Below are 20598 nucleotides of genomic sequence, written 5' to 3'. Positions count from 1 at the left end.
ATATTGTTGAGCACCGATTGGTTCTTTCACTCATATCAACCTACAGGAAGTTTCATCTTGTTAATTTGAGCCAGGCAGCAGTGATATTGAGTCCCCATGACAGAAGGACTCTTGGAACGTGCGGCACTTGTGCAAGAGATTGAGCAATGAGGAGGTATACTTGTGAAACCAGAAATCAGGGAGTCACTTCGTCATCGACGCCATCGTATCTAACCTAGTAGCCTTCCTATATCCCTTAGACAATGTTTTATCTAGTTCCGGCCGAAGATATAATTCCCCCAAACTATTTGGACTTCTCTAGTGAGTTTCCGCCCACTTCTTAAACCAATCTAGTGATTCAGGGTTTGCAACACTGGCATTGGTCTTGACATTCATACCAGAAAGGATCTGTTTCACTGCGACCTCAATCCTGCATTGAATGTTAGCATCGCACATCCTACGGATAGTATTAAGGGGCAGACTTACTTCTTTCCATTGCCAGTCTTGGGGACGCCGCCTCCACACTCCTCCACGACGCCAGGTACATGTCGAGGGCTCAACTCAGACTTGATCTTGGACTTGATCCTTAGGCGCAGGTCATCGCTGAATTCATGTCCAGGTACCATCACCACAAAGAGACATACAGTCTCGTCTGAGTCTGTCTCCCGTCTACGTCCAATGCAAACTGCATCCTCGACTTCAGATGCGAAGAAGCGTGTGAGAATGTTGTAGATCTCGGCTGAGCCGAACCTCACCCCTGATGGCTTCAGCACACCGTCTGATCGTCCAAGCATGACAAGGCTGCCAGTTGCAGGGTCAGGAATCTTGACGAAATCTCCATGGTGCCATACTGCTCCCTCAACGCCGCAGATGTTTTCGAACCTCTCAAAATAAGCCGATTGATACTTGGCCTCGCCGCTAGGACCGAAAAAGGTCAGGGGCTGGCAAAGGAAAGGCTTGATGCAGACAAGATCACCTGGCTCGTCGGCCTTGATGGGTTCGCCCGTGACGGAATCAACAGCACGGATAGCCATACCAAGACCAGCGCACTGGATCTCACCAACACGAACAGGGAGCAGTGGGCAAGGCGCTCCGAATAGTGAGATAATGTCTGTTCCACCGGTAATCGAGCCAAGGTTGATATGCTTGGGGAAGGCTTCATAGACAAACTTGAAGGTCGATGGGGGAGGGGTGAAGCAGTGGAGTAGATAGCCTGCAGGTTTGAGAGATCAATCGACTCGTCACGGACAGGGTAAACGTTGTTGGCCTCCAGTGCAGTCAGATAGGCGGCTGAGGTACCGAAATGAGTGACCTTGAGGTCAGAGAGGAGACGTGGGAGTGAGAGATGACCATGGGGGCGGAAAGGAGAGCCAGAGTAGACAATGATAGTAGAGCCAACGGCAAGAGCTCCGATGCTCCAGTGCCACATCATCCAGGAGGTAGTCGTATAGTAGAGCATTCGAGATGAGGAATCGAGTGAGCAATGAAGGAGATGCTCCTTCTTGTGCTGCAGAAGTGTACCTAAAGCTGTATGAACAATGGCCTTGGGGAGGCCAGTTGTACCACTGGAGTAGAGAACATAGAGGGGATGAGCTGGAGGAAGCTGCTCGAACTTCAGGGGGTCTTTAGAAGCAGACTCGAGCATCTTGGCGTAATCAACAGCCAACACGCCATGCTTCTCAAGCTCCTCAAGACCAAGTCCACCAGAGCTGATGTTGTTAATCACAACTACTCTCTCAAGCCCCTTGTCCTTCAACGCAGCCACAATCTCAGTCGTCTTTGCTACACTAGACCACTCCTTGCCGTTGTAGACAGTGCCGTTATCGGCAAATAGCACCTTGGGAGCAATCTGGCTCAGACGGTCCAGGACAGCAGAAACACCGTTATCAGGACTTATACCAGTCCAAATGGCACCGACTGAGGCGGCAGCAAGCATAGCAACCAGCGCTTCAACATGATTTGAGACGAAGCCCGCAACAACATCATTGGGCTTAAGACCAGCTGCACGCAGGGCATTAGAACAACGACGGACTGCCTCACGCAACTCAGCCCATGAAGTAGTCACTGTGGAGTTTGGCAACTCGGTAATAGTGATAACGGCTGGAGCAGTGGGCTCGGGAAGTGGAGAGGTTGCGGGAAAGAGGAGGTTCTCGGCGAAGTTAAGACGTGAGCCCGAGAAGAAGTCTGGTCGGGGGTACATAGGAGCATTTTTAGGAAGGACCTGCAGAGGTGTTTAGTTGAGTTCTGAAGTTGTTGAGCTCATCTTGAGTTTTCAGGTGAGCCTCTCACTTGGCTTCATACCTCTTCAAAGGGCTTTGATGCTGTAACCCCAGCAAAATGCCAAACTTCCTCCCAGAACTGAGCAACTTCATCGATCGACCACTTGTATAGTGCTGGGTAACCATCGAGACTTAAACCATGCTTCTTGTTCACGTGCTCAAGAAATTTCCACATGTGAGTGGACTTTGGATCCGAATGCCTCCAGAGGACATTATCTTCAGAAGGAGGTGCCGCAGCAGAAGGTGTAAGTTTGTCAATCGACATGACGGGCATTGGAACGAAGAATGAGGGAGACTGAAAGGTCAATCAAGTCCTCGGAAAGACGATTGTTGGGAATTGGTGACGATTCCGAGGAGTTGAGATGCCAATGAGACGATGGCGTGTAAGAAGCAACAGACACAGCCAAGGGAGAGATTGAGTGGTTTATGGAAGCCAAGATGAAGCAAGAGAGATGCTGTTTAATTGTTGAGAAGACTGTATTCTTATCCCAACGCTACGGACTTGGGATTCCGTGTTTCCAGCACAGCTCGGAATCTTTCTCTAATGGCCCAACCGCTGAAAGCCGTCCCCTCCCGTTCTCGGCTCCCCGCCATCGAGTCCCGTCTCTTGCCCCGAAGTGGCTGTGGTGGGGGAGGCTGAGGTCATGAAGTGTGGCTTGTCTCAAGCTGACGAGGATCCAAGGGTTTTCCATCATGACAACTATTGATGGGCTTTGATAACTTGAATGATATTGTAGTTGCTCAGGAGACTTGCGAAACTAGTATGTCATGAGCTGTGAGCTGTCACTTTTATTCGTAAATGACCACTGTCATGTCCAACTAAACGAGATGGCATCACTTCAAATAAAAGGAGAGTAGATTGAGGGATCTTCAGAAGAAGAATCAACGGTGACTCAAAAACAAATAACCAATACTCAACATAACGTGATTGTCAAAGCACAAGGCAAAGCTGAATCAGAATCACGTTGTATGGCAGTTTGGCGAGATTAGTGCATTCTTGGTTGCCTCGGTACGGTCTAAGCTTAGCTGCCGGACTGTATGTAATAGCTTGTAGGTAGGGAAAACTCGGCATGGTCGATCGTCCCGAACCGCCTTGAATCCGAGATGATCAGGCCTCGATAGTATGTTCAGCTTCTGTTTCAAGAATATTGACTTCGCGTAGCATGGGTGAAGCTCAATGGGGAGTCGACAAGAAGGCAGCAGACCATGATAAGATGGGAGATGGTTTCTTGTTATCTCGAGCCTCCTCAACTCAAGACTGCGACAAGTCAATCCGAATATCACGAAATGATCCTCACGGACCGTGTGCATTAGTTGCAGTTTTGGGGTGAAAAACAGCTGGCGGTGAAGGTCTTTGGGCATTGGAGGATCTTGTTCATCTTTGTTAGATGGATGGTATGCAGGGCTTTGCAGTATCTTTTATTTGGAGTCTGGCCATTGATGTCGGTGTGTAACAACAAGCGCTAACTAAGAAGTAATGCAATCCATTGAGACTCATGTCATCCGTACATACACAGCTAAGCACAGCATCGTTGGCTGTAAGTGTGTGCACTCGGCTGCAGTAGCTTGTTCTGGGGGAGAAATCCTAGCCCAGGCGGAACTCCATATACAGGATTCACGAACAGATACAAATTGACTATCGAGGCGACCGGTCCGAAAGTTAGAAGCCGTCCAAAGACTTGATATGCCACGAGACTCTTCCTAAACGAGGGAGCTTGAAGAATAATGCCATCATCGTCGCCGGGTGCGGCGGAGATTTTGAGAGCTTGGGCACAGCATGCCCCTGGATGATGACATCCAACTTCCTTTGGGTTTCATCAGGACCAATGCTATGTAAGACCAGCAAGATCTGATGGTGGTGAGCCGCGGCACCCAAGGAGAGGCAAGAAAACTTAGGACCTCTATCACAAATGATAAAAAATACTTAATCAAGTTCACGTGTAGCTTGAGTAGACCTTGGACTCTATATTTCTGACACCTAAATCCACCGTCAGAAGTTTTCTTGTTCCCTTGTGGCACCCTTCAGGCTTTTGAGAGTCTTTCATTCGCTACAGGAGGCAAACGACAGAAATTTGGTGCGAGCCGAGCTAGAAGGGAAAAAAGTGGCGTTTTCTCTTAAAGTCTCCCGTGTCTTCCCATTCGCAGGCCGGAGACCTCGGAGCCCAGGGGTTCGTCTTGAAAACAAAACCATTGGATCCTTTCTACAGGGACTTCGATTAAGGAGAGGCAGCCAGAGATATGTTCTGATCGTTTTGTGTTTGCCTCTGGGTAGGATTCGAGGTCAGGAGCTCAGTTTGAACAGGCATGGTCAGCCTTGGAAGGGAACACGGCGTCGTCATAGAGAATACACGCCTCGCTTTTGAACTCTCGAGCCTTGAACTCCCTTGTTATCAACGCCTGTCAAGGAAGCGAGGCCTGGAAACGAAAAGGCGAACGACGAGACGAGACGAGAAGAGAAGGCAATACAATGCAAGTCCCCGCCGGCTGACCCCTTGAATTCCCTATTACCCTTGTGTCCGGCCCATTCCGCGGTGCTTGTGCTGTGCTGTGCTGTGCTATGGAGACTGTTCTGTGTGCGTTTCTCGTACATCGTACATCGCATGCAGTGACACAGTCAGCAGCTCAGGTACATGTCGACAAATGCAAGTTTAAACTTGTTCTCGGCTCTGATTACACTCCGTCAAGTAACTGGTATCCCCCGTCGCTTAGAACCATCACCTCGAACTCAGGTACCCAGTACTAGGTGCTCCGTAGTTGGTGCTGGTACCCGCTGTTTCCCGTGGAGCGGAAAACCTGGACTTTTCATTGTTTTTCAATGCACTTCCCGTTGTCCCGCTGACTCCGCAGTTCAGTTTTCTTCCTGCTTCTGTTCTCGTGGTGTACTGAAGGTCAAGTCGAATAATAACCAGTTGTTCCCTGCATCCGTCAGCTCTCTCTTCTCTTCTCATTATCATTCCTGCTGCTGGTTAGGTCGTTGTTGTGCTTCGCCGTCCACTGACAGACAGGCTTCGGCCGAGTGATCGAGAGAAGCCGCCGACTAATACTATTTATTCCAACAAGCAACCCTTCGTCTATCAGCTAAACCTAAGGCTGATTAATTACCTCGCGAGCATCAATTCGCTCTATTGTTCTCGATCTGTACTCGTGAGCAGTATCGATCCTGCTTGACCGCCGAATCAAGTCATTGACGACTGGTGCCCTTGCGTTGCGGCCTGATCGATTTGAGCTTGGATCGATCTATCTTCCTTGGAACGGCAACGCTTGTCTCGGTAATTGAAATTGGAACAGCAGCATAGCGATTGCTCTGTTGATGAGTAGTGACTGGGTAAGTGATCTTTTACATTACTGAGAGTCGATATCATTCTCTCTTGATATCAATCATCATCAATCATTTATCGGTTCGTCCCATCATCCGCCTGGTGTTTCTTAAGCGATTCTTGGCTGGACCACGGCTGGCCCCGCTGCTCGAGTTCAAGGGGCCCACAGGCAATTTGCAGTGAGCGGATCTTCACTTTCCAAGTTTGATTCGACGCCACCTCCTGCGCCCCCCTGTGCCTCCTGGACCACGCACCACTACGCGCAGTGCTGCACAGCACTCCAATTCAACTTTAAACCCAATCGTCACCTCTCTTTATCAATTTCATAATTCTTCCTCATCAACATCTGTTGTACCGTGTATCAGCCCCAGCTCAACATCTTTGCCTCCATTGCTTGTGTTGCAGCTTGTTCTCGATCGCGGTGCACGTTGGTCTTGTTGTCTTTCCTGCTTCGCATATCCTCATTCGCCCTGAAAAGCAATTGGGTTCATCACAACAAACCTCCTATCGGCAGAATATGCTTTACGGCGAATTGTCTCGAATCGATTGTTAGGTTTCGCACATCCACTGACACTCGCTCCTGGTTCCCAGACTCTCGACCTTCTGTCCTCGTAATTACATTGGGCGCTCTACCCTCCTTCGACTATTCGCGATTTAGCTTCCCTTACGTTCGCGCCTTCAACAATCCAACGCACCTGTGTCAGGAGACATGCCCCGTCGGCTTAATCCTTTCTCATCCTCACCCTCCATGTCTCAACCCGTCAAGTCGGGCGAGAGGCGCCCCTCTACCTCAAAAGGCAACCGTATCACCAACTTCTTCTCCAGTAGCCCCAAGTCCACTGGCGCCCAGCAAGCCCTTGCCGCTGTGCAGCAGAATCAAGCTGCTGCTACTGGGTTCTCTCCTTCTCCCGGTCTGCCTACCATCTCTCTCTCAACCGCGAGCCCTGGCGATCCCAACAGCATCGATGCTTCAACGACCACTCTCTTCCAGCCTAAGTCGGTCGAGGAGATCGACCGTCAGAAGCGTGCCGATGCTCAGTTTGGCCCTCTCCTCCACTCAAGTCATCGATACACTAGCCAGTCTCATGGAGAGCCTCTTCAGGCCCCTGTCGAAGATGAGCCTCCTTACTATTTCATTCTCACCACTTACATCAGCTACCTGATCCTGATCGTTCTTGGTCATATTCGCGACTTCTTTGGCAAGCGTTTCGGCAACCCCAAGCACTATCGTGCCCTTAAAGCCAGCAACGGTTATGCAGCTCTCAACAGCGATTTCGACAATTTCTATGTCCGACGTCTCAAGATGCGCCTGGACGATTGTTTCGCTCGCCCCACCACTGGCGTCCCTGGACGCTTCATCACACTGATGGACCGCAAGTCCGACGACTTCAATCGCACCTATCAATATACCGGCACCTACACTGAGACTCTCAACATGAGTTCGTACAACTATCTTGGTTTTGCCCAGTCTGAAGGTCCTTGTGCCGACGCTGTGGAGGCGTGCGTCAAGCAATATGGAATCAGTTTCTGCAGCCCCCGTGGTGCTGCTGGTACTTCCGATCTTGCTCTTGAAGTCGAGCGTGAGGTTGCCGAATTTGTTGGCAAGCCCGCTTCTATGGTTTTCTCCATGGGTTATGTCACAAACTCGAGCTCTTTCCCCGCCCTTGTCTCCAAGGGTTGTCTGATCATTTCCGATGAACTCAATCACGCCTCCATTCGTGTCGGTGCTCGTCTTTCTGGTGCCGTTATTCAGAGCTTCAAGCACAATGATATGGCCGATCTGGAACGTGTTGTTCGGGAAGCTATTTCCCAAGGTCAACCCCGCACCCACCGTCCCTGGAAGAAGATTCTAGTCGTCGTCGAAGGTCTCTACTCTATGGAGGGTACCATGTGTGATCTCCCCGGTATTCTTGCTCTGAAGAACAAGTACAAGTTCTATCTCTTCGTTGACGAGGCTCACTCTGTCGGTGCTCTTGGCCCCCGCGGTCGTGGTGTTTGCGACTACTTTGGCATTGACCCCTCCGAAGTTGATATTCTTATGGGAACTCTGACAAAATCTTTTGGTGCCAACGGTGGTTACATCGCAGCCGAGAAACATATCATCGACAAGCTCAAGAGCTCCAACGCTGCTACTCAGTATGGTGAAACTCCTGCCCCTTGTGTGCTTATGCAAATTTTGGCTTCCCTGAAACTCATTACTGGCGAGCTGTGCCCTGGTCAAGGTGAGGAGCGTCTTCAGCGCATTGCCTTCAACTCTCGTTACCTTCGTCTCGGACTTAAGCGTCTTGGCCTTATTGTCTATGGCCACGATGACTCTCCTATCATTCCTGTCATGCTCTACCACCCCGCCAAGCTCCCTGCGTTCAGTCACGAGATGCTTCGACGAAAAATCTCCGTCGTCGTTGTTGGATATCCTGCGACCCCACTCATCAGCTCTCGCGCCCGTTTCTGTGTTTCTGCTGCCCACAACAAGGAGGATCTTGACCGTCTGTTGGCTGCCTGCGACGAAGTCGGTGACATCCTGCAGATCAAGTTCTCGACCGGTGTGGCAGGCGGACTGGAACATCTTCCCGAGGGTGTCGACCCCAAGAACGAAAAGGAATGGAGAAAGGAAAACAGGATCCCCCTTCAGGCCCCCCGTTGGAACCTGGAAGACGTTGTACAACACGGTGTCCAGGATTCAAAGATTCCCCTACGCTAATATCTCGGCCTTTTAATGAAAATTTGTTTCTGGTGTTTGATACATCTTTATAATCACTCATGTACTTGGAGGTTGTCTGAGTGGTGTTTGACGCTTTTCATAGATACATCCTGTGAAGGAACGCGACGTTGCACGACGTTTAATGCCCTGTTCTTCTCGGCGGCTAGCCCTACGGCTGTTGCCCTTTTGCCCCCAAATTCCCATGCAAGAGAGGGGGGTCCTTTTTTTTTTTTTGGGACGGAATAATGGAGTTGAAGGCGTGTTGAGGTAATGGGCCATGTTGGGAATGGGATCATGAGCAAGACTCATTCTACCAACCTAAGTCTCAAGGGTTGGATGAGTCAAGCATATAGAGTAATTGTTAGTCGACAAATATAGATCTGAAGCAGCATAGATTTGCTTCAACTAATAAAAGAAACGTATGCATGAAGATCTCAATTCGCATACCTCGGTGAACATTGATAAACAGTTGCATATACTCATGGGTACCTAGCCATGGCATGTTCTCTCAACTTTTATGAAAGCTTTATTCGTTATCAAATACCTTGCCTCGGAAGTTTGCTAATCTCCAAGGGTTCTATAGCATCATTGCAAGGCCAATTCCCTAACGGTCAAACGGGAATGTTGGAGGTTTGGTCTCAAACGCACGATGTTTCCTTAGAATACCTCGGACTGTCACTCGAGATGTGGCTTGAGTGAGCCTCCTAGCCATCCCATCCGTAAGCATCCATATTGAATGGTTTCCCTGTTGTTGAAGGTCCAATGGTGTTTGAAGGAGAGACAAACTGAGGTTAATTGAGTGGACCAGGACCTCAATACATTTCAATGGGCGACTTGCCAGGGTTTAGATTATGTTTTGTGTCAACGCCCAAGACTTTCCTAAACGCGCACTGCAACTCAAGACAGAGAGGTCATCCAAGAATGGCATTGACTTTGGACTGTTTGTTTACTAAAAAGGTATAGAAACCACCCAATGGCTGATTCAAGTCCGGCATGGGAGGGTCGAATAATGCAATGGTTGGGCTGGTTAACGGGCTGCAGCAGCGGCAGCCAGGCTTGATACTTATTTAGTGGTGAGGGGCCCTGGCCAGGGTACCTACCGGGGGATGCTGTCAGTGGAGCGGGACGGGAGTCAAGCCGTGTTCTCAGTGGAGGACCAGTATTCAAAATCCCTCCCAGGCCGACCGTGAGGTCCACCAAGCGAACGGCCAAGTCATGAGATAGGTACGGAGTACATCCGTATAGGGCTCGTAAGGGCTTCCCACGGCCTGCTAGCTCAGGTACTGGGTACCTTGAGACAGCTGCCATTTCAATAGGCCGTGGGTGACTCGGAGTGGAGGACCTCCTCTTCCCTTTCCACCCCCAAGCGCTTCCACGAGCGAGCGAGAGCACAAGCAAGACCTGGACTGGGACTGGGACTGGGCCAGGACTAGGACCAAGACCGAGCAAGACAAGACAAGACAAGACCTTAGACCAAGACACAAACACCCCGTCATCATCACCACCACCAGCCGCCTTCTCCTCCTCTGGCTACCTCCGACTCTTTTTATCTTCTAGGCTCTTTTCTATTAACGTTTCTACGGTATTTGTCCTCCTCGAGGCGTCTCGGCTTGGGTCTACTTATTCTCTTGGGGTCGGCTCTTTTCCCACTTCGACATTGCCTTTCCTCAGCCCATTCTATCTTCTAGTCTATTCGTCCACTCGATTTGTTCTTGCATTCAATCCACTCCAATCCAATCCAATCGTCCTCCAGGCTGCGCCCACTTCCTCGACCCTCGCGTCTGCCACCTCCTACTCCTGAGCATTGCTTCTCTTTCTATGACGTTCCGATCACGATTTGAATGAAAGACTTAGAAGCATTCGACCGACTGTCCTTCGCCAACGCTTGTCTTCTCTCTTTCTATCTGACGGTGCCCAACCAAGCGCATCTGTCTGTTTGCGGCATCACCACCACCACCACGGTCGCCCGAATTAGTCTTCGGTCTCAGCCCCCGCCTCCGTTGTTGGCGACTGTCCTTTCATAGTCTTCAGGATGATGAGCTTCGATGGTGGCACAGCTTACGCCGAGTCCGACGCCGACGACGAATACGAGCGAAGCATGGGCGACCACTCTCCTATCACCAACTCTGAGCATTCCCCCATAGACTCCGAGCTGTCGACCTCCGCAGAGCATACTCCTACTACATACGGCCACCGCAGCAGCGCCGACCGTCTTCCAGAAACCATCATCACCGAATGGACCGTTGAGGAATGTGCTGATTTCATTGGCACCATTGGTCTTCAACAGTACGCCGATCGCTTTATAGGTGCGTCTTGACCCAAAGCATGCCATCTCATGTCCTTGACGGATGGTGCCGCAGACATTGGAGAGATTGTTGGGATAGCTAACTTTTGATTACCTGCAGAAAACGAGATTGTTGGTGAGGCCCTGGTAGCGTTACAACATGACGATCTCAAGAGCATGGGCATTGCTAGCGTGGGACATCGTCTAACGATCCTCAAAAGCGTATATGATGTCAAAAAGGCTCAAGATGTCCCTATTGAGAGCGACCACTACCTACCCCTATGTACGTTGCCTCCTGTTTCCCTCTTGGGTGGACTGGCCTGATTCTAACCTGTAACCCCTGTAGCCGCCGACGCCGAGGCGCAATATGCTACCGCAACTATCAAGGACATCAAACATCTCGTCGAACAATTCCGTCTCCGCGATGAACGCATGAACCTACTCGAACAGGATCTGCGACGAATGACAGAAGATTTCAGACGATTGCGAGAGGATATGCTCCCGGCCTTGCGCTTGGTCAAGGATGCGCAGCAACCATTGCCCAACCTGAGTGGTAACAGCCAGCAGGCCTACGGCTACGAAACAACCATATCGCCCCCCGCACCAACACCACCCCCAGGCTCGAGTCAATCTGGAAGCTCAGTCAAGCGACAATATTCTACCCGCAAGATTCTTATCGGAGCTACACCAAAGAATGCATCACCCACTCAATCTACACACGAAAGGTCAATAGCGGAGACTGCGCTGGACCCCGCAAGTGCTGCAGAGCGAGCTGTCCTATCGTCTTCCCATCTTGCAGCTATGAACGGAGGTGGCCAGGGCTCGTCCTCCCCTTCGTATCCCTCACCCAACATACCCTCCCCGACATCTCCTCAGACCCACATGTCCGCTACGACCCTCGCCTCTCGATCCTACCGCAGTGAAGCACCGACACCCTCCACACGAACCACCTTCAACGACGAAGGTCACGCCAACGCAGTCTATGCCTCCCGCGAAAAGGCACCGCAAGGGCCGCCCCGCCGACGAGAAACCCCTGTACCTGATACACCCAGTCAGAGCAATGCTTCAGTCGAGATCTTCAAGTCTTTCCGCGTCAGTATGGAAGATCCTTGCTACAAGGTTCTTCCTGCTGCACTAAAAAAGTACCAGATCAACGCTCCATGGGACCAATATGCTCTCTATATTGTGTACGGCGATCAGGAACGTTGTCTGGGTCTTGAGGAGAAGCCATTGATTCTGTTTAAGCAACTAGACAAGGAAGGCAAGAAACCCATGTTTATGCTACGAAAGACAACAACAGCACCTTTAGATGGAGAGCCAGGAAGCGCAGGGCTGGGCAGCACCTCAAGAGGGGCTCCGACAGGCTACGATCCCCCCGGAGGAATCATCTAAACTCTACTCAGAATCGGTGCGTCGTGGTGGATTTTCCCAACGATCCAAACACAGAGCATCGGACGGCGCCTACCGAAACCCGAGTCCATTCGAGTGATGAGCACGAGACGCATACTGTACGTCAGACATGCAGGGTCGGCACAAACCACCACCTACAAGGCCGTACGATGCTGGACCAAGGTCTAGATGCGTTTCTTGGAAGTGGGACAAGGCAAGAGTCGGCAAAGTCAAACCTGAAGAGGTGTCTGCATGACGTTTGGTGATGTTTGTTTCAGTGGGTCAGCGTTTCTGAGCTGAGGTGGTGAACCTGAAACACCAGCCATGGGCTATTATGGGGCAGAACGCCAGACACTGCTCTGGCCTTCCCGCGTTTGTCTTGGGCTGAATCACATTATTGACAGATTCGGACACTAAGAGGGGAGGCTTGTTTGAAGACCAGGGTTTAGAGAGTTGCAGGGCTGGGCTGGGCTGGGCAACTGAAGATTTCCGACCGGAGGGAGAGGAGAGCTTAGAGCAACTCGGTTCCTCGGCTGGTTCCACTCGAAGCTACATATTTGCTTTTGTCAAAGGGGTGCTTGCTCATTGAGGCAGGACGTACGTTGCTGTGGAAGTGAACGGTCAAGCCACGGGCATCCATGCGCATGCAGCATTTGTTTTTCATCAAATTCATCATGGGGACATTGCGGGTTACGGCGTTTGAAAAGTCGACTAACGTTGGGTCTTATTCTGCAACAAGCAGCGGGAATGTTCATCTCGTCGTTCTATTTTTGGGGGTTGCATCTTAATTTCAGCGCAGCAGCAGCACAGCACAGCACGGTACAGAACAGAACAGAACATGGAGGAAAGGTTTGGTAATGATGGGCGAGAAGCACGGGTTGGATCGGGTCAGGTCAGGTCAATGTACAAACAGTGTTAGGGCTAAAGGAGCCAGAATCTTTGAGAGTCGGATCTTGGGGACATGGCCTTGCATAAGAGCATATGCTGGCGGTTGATGAGAGTTGGACATGATGTTAGAGTTTTGTGACAACAGACAGACTCTTGTGTGGAGTACCAAGAGTAATCTTTTTGAAGTTACAGTTGAAGTTGATAGACAACGAGCATGTCTTTCTTTCATGGCACCTCTTCCAAGCGCAATTCTTATTCTAATATCAAGCCCTGGGCTTAGTTGGTGGGCTCTGGCTCCCTCCACACATACCATCGCCATTCCTCTGTAAACTCTTCCCTCTTGCTCGCTTCAACCTCTTGAACAAAGGCAACCACCGCTTCCAATGGCACTCCCCTCCTCATGCATGTCTCGTCATCCCAGCTCGAATGTACGCCTACCAATGCCCCCGTTTCCCGATCAAACAATCCTGCACCGCTATGTCCCCAGTACGTCCAGCAGCTATGCTTAAGAACGCCGATCTCACTGTTATCCTGCGGATCTTGATCCTTATCTAGGCCACGGAAAGTCCCTTCGGTGAGAACGAGTGTGTCATACTCTGTCTTTACACCACTGCGTTCAGCCTCGAGGTCTTCGGAGCCCGGATGACCGATGCATAGCAGTTTAGTGTTGAACTTGGGAGGCGAGGTTGCGATACGGGCAAAGGGAAACGGCCGGCGAAAAAGCTCGGTTTTGTCGATCTGAAGTAAAGCGAGATCGCGTATTGGATCCCAAGCTACCACTTTCGCAGTAACAACATTCCCAGTTGATGATAAGAGGACGAACGACGTATTAGCTGTGAGCTCAGAGGGCTCTTCTGCAACGCAGTGTGCACAGGTGAGGAGGATGCCATCGGGCGAGATGCAGACTGCAGTCCCAGCCTCTGACTGAGCAAAGACAAATGTTGCGTCTAGTGTATGATATCCCTTTGGGCTTGAGATGAAAGTTCGGAAGGCATCTGGGGGAATAGGGATGGTGTGAGAGTTCAGCCATTTGCGTTTAGAGATGAGGGCATAGTAGTGTTCTTCTGAGAGGCCAAGGCTAGATAAAGATGATATAGTTTCTATCTTTGGTTTGTGAGACGAAGTGTCTGTTGTCTGATCCTTTCTTGAGGATGTCGTGGTTGAAGAGAGTGCACGAGTTGAACTTCTTGTATGACGTGGCATAGGTGGTGATGAGCCAGTCAAATCAATAGTGTCAGGCATGTTTTCTCTCAAGGCTTTGATTTCCTGTAGAATATCAACTAAAGATATTGAGGAAGAAGTTGGACTTTCTATGATGAGAAAATGTACGACTCAACCTTGCCTTAGCCATGTAAGTCAAGTGAGTGACTTACTAAGAACGTGCTGCTGCCTAATCATGAGAAGCATCAAGGAGTCAGCACAATTAAGCAATGAATTCCAATTACAGAAAGAGTTCTACACACTCAAATCGACCATCGCTATCGTCACAGGAGCTATACTATTCTAGTGTGGTTGTGGCATCCTTCAATAGGCGAGCGCGTGTATCCATTGATACCATGGAGCTTCTGGCTCAAGGTGCTTTGCCTTCCACTCGTCCACGACTGTCGTATAATCCTCTGGCCCATATGGATCCGTCATCTCAGCAAATGCACCATTCTTTCTATATATCGGTAAACCTAGGTCCTTGAGCAGCAGGTCCAGATACGGAACAGCATCAAACACAAAGTCTGGAAAGCTGTGCCCAAAACCACCTGGGTATCTCCATTTTCCGAATCGACTATGAAGCACTGCCTCGTGTTGGAATCGAGATACAAATTCTGGTGAAGGGTTTCGAGGGAGAGATGGAATCATATCGTCGAAGAAGGCGTTCATCCAGAGCGACTGGACATGGCAAACTATGGGGTTGCTGAAGTTGACTAGCATTCCCACGAAGGCAATGTCTCGGGTCTTGAGGAACTGACTTGACGGCGGGACGATGAAGTGATATAGCGTATACGGGGTCAGCTCTGTCGATGGCGTGACATCGTCATTGCTAGAGAGACCTTTGTCCTCTAGCAGTGTATGATACTTGCTATTTTGCACCTTCTGTATGGGCTGGTCTTTGAGACGAGGGAACTTGTCGAAGATCTCCTTATCAACTTGATCCAGGAGCGATGCATAAGGGAACAAATTTGGTGACGGCGTATGAGGCATCCCAATATCCTCAGTAATCCCTTCTGGGAGGAATTTGATAGGAGGAACATGTTTCCAACCCGTTGCACAGCACAGCACATCTGTATGTAATGCCGTGCCGTCGGACAAGTGCACCTTTTGCTCACTCAACCGTTCGATATCAGCAATATGTATCTTGACCAACCCTTCCTTGACAACCTCGAAAAAGTCCTTCTCGTAGTTGAGAATCCCTATACTCGTCGCCACAAACATGGCATTGGACCAGGGCTTAAGCTTGGCCGTCTCCGGGTGAGAGTCGTATTTGTTGAGCGTGATAACGTCGTTGCCAAGGATACTCCAGAACTTATCGACAATGGCTCTTCCAATGAATGTTCCGTGGTAGAAGTTGCGAGTCTTCACGTAACCATCTGCTGCACCCCAACTGCACGGACTGAACCACGTTAACATTCTTATATGGGCGAGTTTCTCGAGCCACTTCTTGAGAGGTGTGACATAAGGAGGAGCATTCCAAGCAGGGCCATGGCCAGATTCTGGAAAGTCAGTAGAGTCACCTCGCCATGCCCTTTCGATATCACTAACCTCGAATAACCCAGTTCACTTGAATACCTTTGGTGGCATATAAATATACCATATCCCAGGCTGACTTTGTACCGCCGAATACTGTCACTGATTTGGCCGTTCCGTAGGTATCCTCATTGTTGCGTAGGTCTTTTCCATGAAAGATGGGAGCCCTGAAGTCTTCCTGGCCTTGGAAGATTGGTAGAAAGGGTTCTGAAGTGAGGCCTGTCGCGAGAACCAGTCTTCTGGCCCTGATTTTGATATCGTCACCGACTTTGATGTCCCTTACCGTTAGAACCCAACCGCCGTTTTCATGGTGCTCTGCTGTCTCGACTTTGTGCTCAAACCGGATCTTGTCATATATATCAAAGTGTCGAGCATAGGTCTCCAGGTATCTGTGTACTATCTGGCCAGGAATGTGCTGACCTGGCTTGACACCAAAGGTTTCCGTGTCCATGGGGAAATCAGGATACTGGTAAGTACCCAACATGTTGTTGGTTTTCAGGCCCGTATAGAGGCGATGTTTCGCCCAAGTGCCACCAAGCGTAGCAGCTGAGTCGAAGACCGCCAGAGATTCTTCAGGGTGTAACTGATGGCGAGTCTTGGCCGCAGCCAGCCCAGCCCAACCTGGTGATATATGTAAGCTTGCTATCTTTTTTTCAAATCTTTTAATATCTCAGTCGACATGAATGCCATTTTCTTACCCGCTCCAACAATCGCCACATCAAGAGTCTCCATTATCAACGTCCTCTGGCCGGTTCACGACTATTGTATGACAGCGATGGAGACGACTCAAGAAAATGCGTTTGTCTTTGGGGGCCGAGCCTCTTTTTCATATGCTCAGCTCGTTCTCAAGTCCGAGACATGGCCAGATATGTGAGTCAGCTTACGCTGCTGTGCCATTTGTTGCATTGCATGGTTGTTCGTATTACATACACAGCCATATATGCAAGATGCTGCAGGTTCGTGGCGTCCAGGTTACTAGAGGTAAGCATTTATCAAGTGCCATAATTTCATGGACTCTGAGTCTCCGAGCGCTGCAAGTAATCGGATAAATGGTCCATACACCCGTTGCCTGTATTCTTGGTGTATGTTGGCATTGGTTCAAACGTTAATAACTATGACCATTTGTTTATCTCAGTGCGTATAGCATTCAACAACACAAATGAGCAAAAGCTGTATTTCCGAGGTACGAAGATATTACAGTCCACCATAAGTGCATCTGAGAAAAATACAATAAATGATGCATATTCTCTCGACAAGATTCCCCGTCATGTAAGTCAAGTCTTATTGCTTAATCATGGGATAGTATATGTTGGTATAGGGTAGTGCCTCCATTAGCCCGTGCTGCTGATGAGCCATGTACCTCATACCAAATCTGCTGTCCGTCAGTTATCAAGACTACACCTGCTAACTCAACCTCAGCTCCTTATTGATCCAATCAAGTGTATTAGGTAAATAGAATCACAACTGGTGTTGTGTTGCACATATGGCTGCGTCAAAGCACATACATATTCACCCAGTTGAGGTGTTGGTGCAGGGTTCATGGTTCTTGAGTCATGGCTGCCATATCTCCAGCTCAACAGAAAGAATTGGCGACTGTGAGAGCAAAACAACACATCCCACTTGACCACGTCATATCACAGACATTCTATTGATACATACAGTTATAGTTGCTGTTTCATTGAAAGCAACACTACAATCCATACATAGAAAACTACAAAGCATAGGTACGTTGCATAGAGAACGGAGCCTATTTCTGACAATCAAAATCACCACCCATGGCTACACGAGAGTCTGAATAGGAAATAAGCGGAGGTATGACATGAGTCGTGCACCGAGGAGGATACGGAGGTCAACGCTCAAAGCTCTCCAACTCGTCAAATGTGGCTTCGGTAAGAGATGTCCTGCCGATGAGTACTCCTACTCCGTAGCTGTTCATAGTAAGGGATGCCAAGCCGGCTGGCTCCAGATAACTACTCGACTCATGGCCGAGTATAGGATGATAGAGTAGGAGTCAAGACAAACCACCTTGGGTAAGACCTACGACAGTGGCTGGTTGTAATGACGCGAATGGGATGGCTAAATGGATGAAGGGAGCAGGTATATAAGACTTCACTTATTATTGGTGTTGCCTGTCTTTGCGAATCTTGGCCTGACATCTGGCAGCACCTCATAACAAGACCCCCTTGCTTTGGGCCGTACGTGGATATGGAGCCGAAATTGCTAGTGATGATGTTAACCACAGCAGACATGGGGCCTGGATGTTAACCGGAAGAATACTGCTGCAAATCGATGGACCAGACCCATTCGATACAGAGATCCCAAAGTTAAATAACGAATAAACCCCTGAGCAAAGTTGATCAAGGGGCACCTTATCCTTGGCCGGACTAGGAATGGGTCAGGGATGGGGGGTTGACCTCACTTTATAGATGCAGGCTTGCAGGGGCTTGTCAAGCGCGGTAACGGACGCAGGTGGATATCTCTGGGTCGCAGCAAATTACGCTGGAGCCTCTCGAAGCCGTTAATATTTTGCACTGACCGCTGCAACATTCTGGAGTCGTCACTGATCAAGCAGGCGCAGGCTAAGCAGCAAAAACTATGTCTGTAGACAAGAGCCATGTAAATCCTCAAGCCACAGGCTACATGAGGTGATGTGCCAATATGCTTGACGAATAGTGACAGAACAAGGCACGAGTACACCGTGCTTCGCCAGAGGCATTTCCGGTAATAAGAAACAGGATGTCACTGTGATGGTGAGCAACTGCCGTTCGAGAATAAACCCAGAATCTGGTTGCACTGGAGTCTGGACGCCTTGCCGTATATGCGTATGCCATATAGGATTGTATGTGAAACTTTGGCATCCGCATTTGCTCCGACATATTTTATAATGGGCTTACGCTATACATAAAGTACCAATCGAAAATGTGTTTGTTTTGCTGCAGGTACGGTACCGCCCATGCACACTTGGCTGAGATATGTACAAGAAAGAGCGTAAACTCCGTGTTAGGACTTGAATGTTGGACAGATGCCGGCTGCCTGCATCTACCTCCAGTTTGAGCCACAGAATGGCAGTCGACGGATATAGGAGCGGGTGGGCGTTGGTGTCACAGGATAAGAGGAGTAGTTCTATCACCGGTTCGATCCTGAGTAGCGCCAGACATAAATACTGTCTGTGAACGGCGACATTCTTTTATCTGAGCGTCTTCAGTAGAAGGTTGATCGACAACCAGGACGCGACGAAAAGTGACACCAACAGTTTTGATACAAACAGGGTCCGAATTTCAGTTCACTGCTTGACAGGCCTGCTCTGTGTTCTGCAAGAAGCCAGGGTTCATCGGAGCTCGACTAGAGGCTCGGGCCCACATGGTGCTCCGGATCCATCGGTTCCCCGGTTTGCTTGCAGCATTGTTTGATCCATGCTGGCCTGATATTGAATTAACAGATCCCTCCTCTGACGAACACGACACAAATTGCTCCAAGTTGGGTGAAATATAGCGATGACTGGAATCTATTTGCAGAATAGAGAAGACACAGCAACATGAGAAGTGCACAAGCCGTTAAGATAGCATGGAACCATTTCCTTCAAGTTGATGAAGTTTGGGTCCTAATGTGTATTGTCTCAATGTTGTCTCAAATGAGATCGTCGCCAAAAATCTTCAACAATTGGGGACTCACCTGACATATGTATATCAGAATTCTGGTCTCAACTTACATATCTGAGAGCCCTGTGAGGAAATGGAAGGCAATTCGAAGATTTGAAGCATTCATGGGGGAAGGGCATTGGCCACCTAGCAAAAACCAACAGGGCAAAATCGTTTCTCCCCATTCCAGCTACGTGGGATCGTGAATCGTGATAGCCGTGTGTGTGTAAGATAAAAGGTGCGCTGCAAGGACTTACTATAGCCCCAGCAACGGAGGCCAAGAGACTCCTTTACGGAGTATGGGGAGGTCCTTTGGGACAGAGCCTGAGAGCAAACGAGGATTTAAATTATCTTGGTGGAGTCGACAAGGCCGGTCAGAAACCAGCTCATGACAGGGTTGGAAATGGTCATGGGCGGAGTTGGTACTCTTGGACTAGCTTCTGCTTCTATCTAGCTTATGAAGCGAAGCGAAAGATCATCTCTTGGATGGCAACAAGGAGCGCGGGCCCTGTGTTTGTCTTGGCTGGGCCCAAGCTACCAGCAGCTAGTAAATGCTCAAGATGAACTGTGGTTTGCTCATCATCCATGTAAATGAAAACAGACACGAGCTGCTTCCCCTGAAGGGTGCAGTTCCAGAAACCAAGAAATCGTCCATTAGTGGAGAGATTGACAGCGAGCCAGGGCTGTTGCTGAGGGTTTGGGGACGAGAAACAGACCTGGAGTCCAAGTTTACCCGAGTATCTTATAGAGATTGTACAGTCTGTTTTTGTCAGTAACATAAGTGACTGCTGGCCCTCGTTGCTTGGGCGGATAACATTGAGTTTTTGAAGATGGTCAAATTTGGCGGGAGATCACCTCAGTGGCTCTGGTGGATGCAGTTTTAGCAGGCGGACGCATGCAGTGGGCGCAATCTGAGTAGTAATCTGGCTTGGGTGGTGCGCCTTCGAGTCCTCCACCTACCCAGCTCGGGTTAAGACCCTCCGCTCTGGGGCGAGGCTCTAGCCCTGTTCGCTGCCAGGACGACCTGTCTCGGCCGCTCAGTGGACGGGGTGAGCTTCTGCTGGAAGCTTGGGTGGGCTCAGTTGGCGATGGCTAGGACGAGGTCAGGGGCTGGTTTCTCTCGAATTGTCGTTGTGCTTGCAACTTGTAGGGCAACGGAAACGACCATTGAGTCTCATTGTTGTGTGGATAGGTAGAAGTATTGCAATGGCAAGGTCTCCCTCTGAGCAATTCTTATGGGAGTATATTCGAGGTCGATTAATTGGAATATTTGGTTAACGTGATGATGTAGATAGTGGAAGTTGTGGTGCGGTACATAAAGTTGATGGTGTTTGGGTGAGTGGATGAATTGAGCTTGAGCTGGAGAGGGAGGTCGGGTTGGATGGAG

At 49.6% G+C, this 20598-nt stretch overlaps 5 protein-coding genes; 2 read left to right on the top strand and 3 right to left on the bottom strand.

Moving 5' to 3' along the window:
• Nucleotides 1–297: 297 nt before the first annotated feature.
• FFUJ_09545 (related to acetoacetyl-CoA synthetase) lies at nt 298–2523 on the bottom strand (the record flags this gene model as incomplete). XM_023568540.1 has 4 exons in its annotated part: nt 298–409; nt 466–1090; nt 1150–2200; nt 2281–2523. The coding sequence occupies 4 exons, from the start codon at nt 2521–2523 to the stop codon at nt 298–300; spliced, it is 2031 nt and encodes a 676-aa protein (XP_023435723.1).
• Nucleotides 2524–6323: 3800 nt separating this feature from the next.
• On the top strand, nt 6324–8276 carry FFUJ_09546 (probable LCB2-serine C-palmitoyltransferase subunit; the record flags this gene model as incomplete). The annotated part of the gene is made up of 1 exon (XM_023568539.1): nt 6324–8276. One exon carries the CDS (start codon nt 6324–6326, stop codon nt 8274–8276), a length of 1953 nt encoding a protein of 650 aa, XP_023435722.1.
• Nucleotides 8277–10308: 2032 nt separating this feature from the next.
• On the top strand, nt 10309–11952 carry FFUJ_09547 (related to MAP kinase pathway-interacting Ubc2; the record flags this gene model as incomplete). XM_023568538.1 has 3 exons in its annotated part: nt 10309–10582; nt 10682–10843; nt 10907–11952. The coding sequence occupies 3 exons, from the start codon at nt 10309–10311 to the stop codon at nt 11950–11952; spliced, it is 1482 nt and encodes a 493-aa protein (XP_023435721.1).
• Nucleotides 11953–13113: 1161 nt separating this feature from the next.
• On the bottom strand, nt 13114–14079 carry FFUJ_09548 (uncharacterized protein; the record flags this gene model as incomplete). Its single annotated transcript, XM_023568537.1, has 1 exon — nt 13114–14079. One exon carries the CDS (start codon nt 14077–14079, stop codon nt 13114–13116), a length of 966 nt encoding a protein of 321 aa, XP_023435720.1.
• Nucleotides 14080–14361: 282 nt separating this feature from the next.
• FFUJ_09549 (related to dimethylaniline monooxygenase) lies at nt 14362–16305 on the bottom strand (the record flags this gene model as incomplete). XM_023568536.1 has 3 exons in its annotated part: nt 14362–15539; nt 15589–16194; nt 16272–16305. The coding sequence occupies 3 exons, from the start codon at nt 16303–16305 to the stop codon at nt 14362–14364; spliced, it is 1818 nt and encodes a 605-aa protein (XP_023435719.1).
• Between the last annotated feature and the right edge of the window lie 4293 nt (nt 16306–20598).

Source organism: Fusarium fujikuroi, chromosome FFUJ_chr09, assembly GCF_900079805.1.
Source record: "Fusarium fujikuroi IMI 58289 draft genome, chromosome FFUJ_chr09".
Classification (NCBI taxonomy): domain Eukaryota; kingdom Fungi; phylum Ascomycota; class Sordariomycetes; order Hypocreales; family Nectriaceae; genus Fusarium; species Fusarium fujikuroi.
This window is presented reverse-complemented; position numbering and strand designations above follow the sequence as displayed.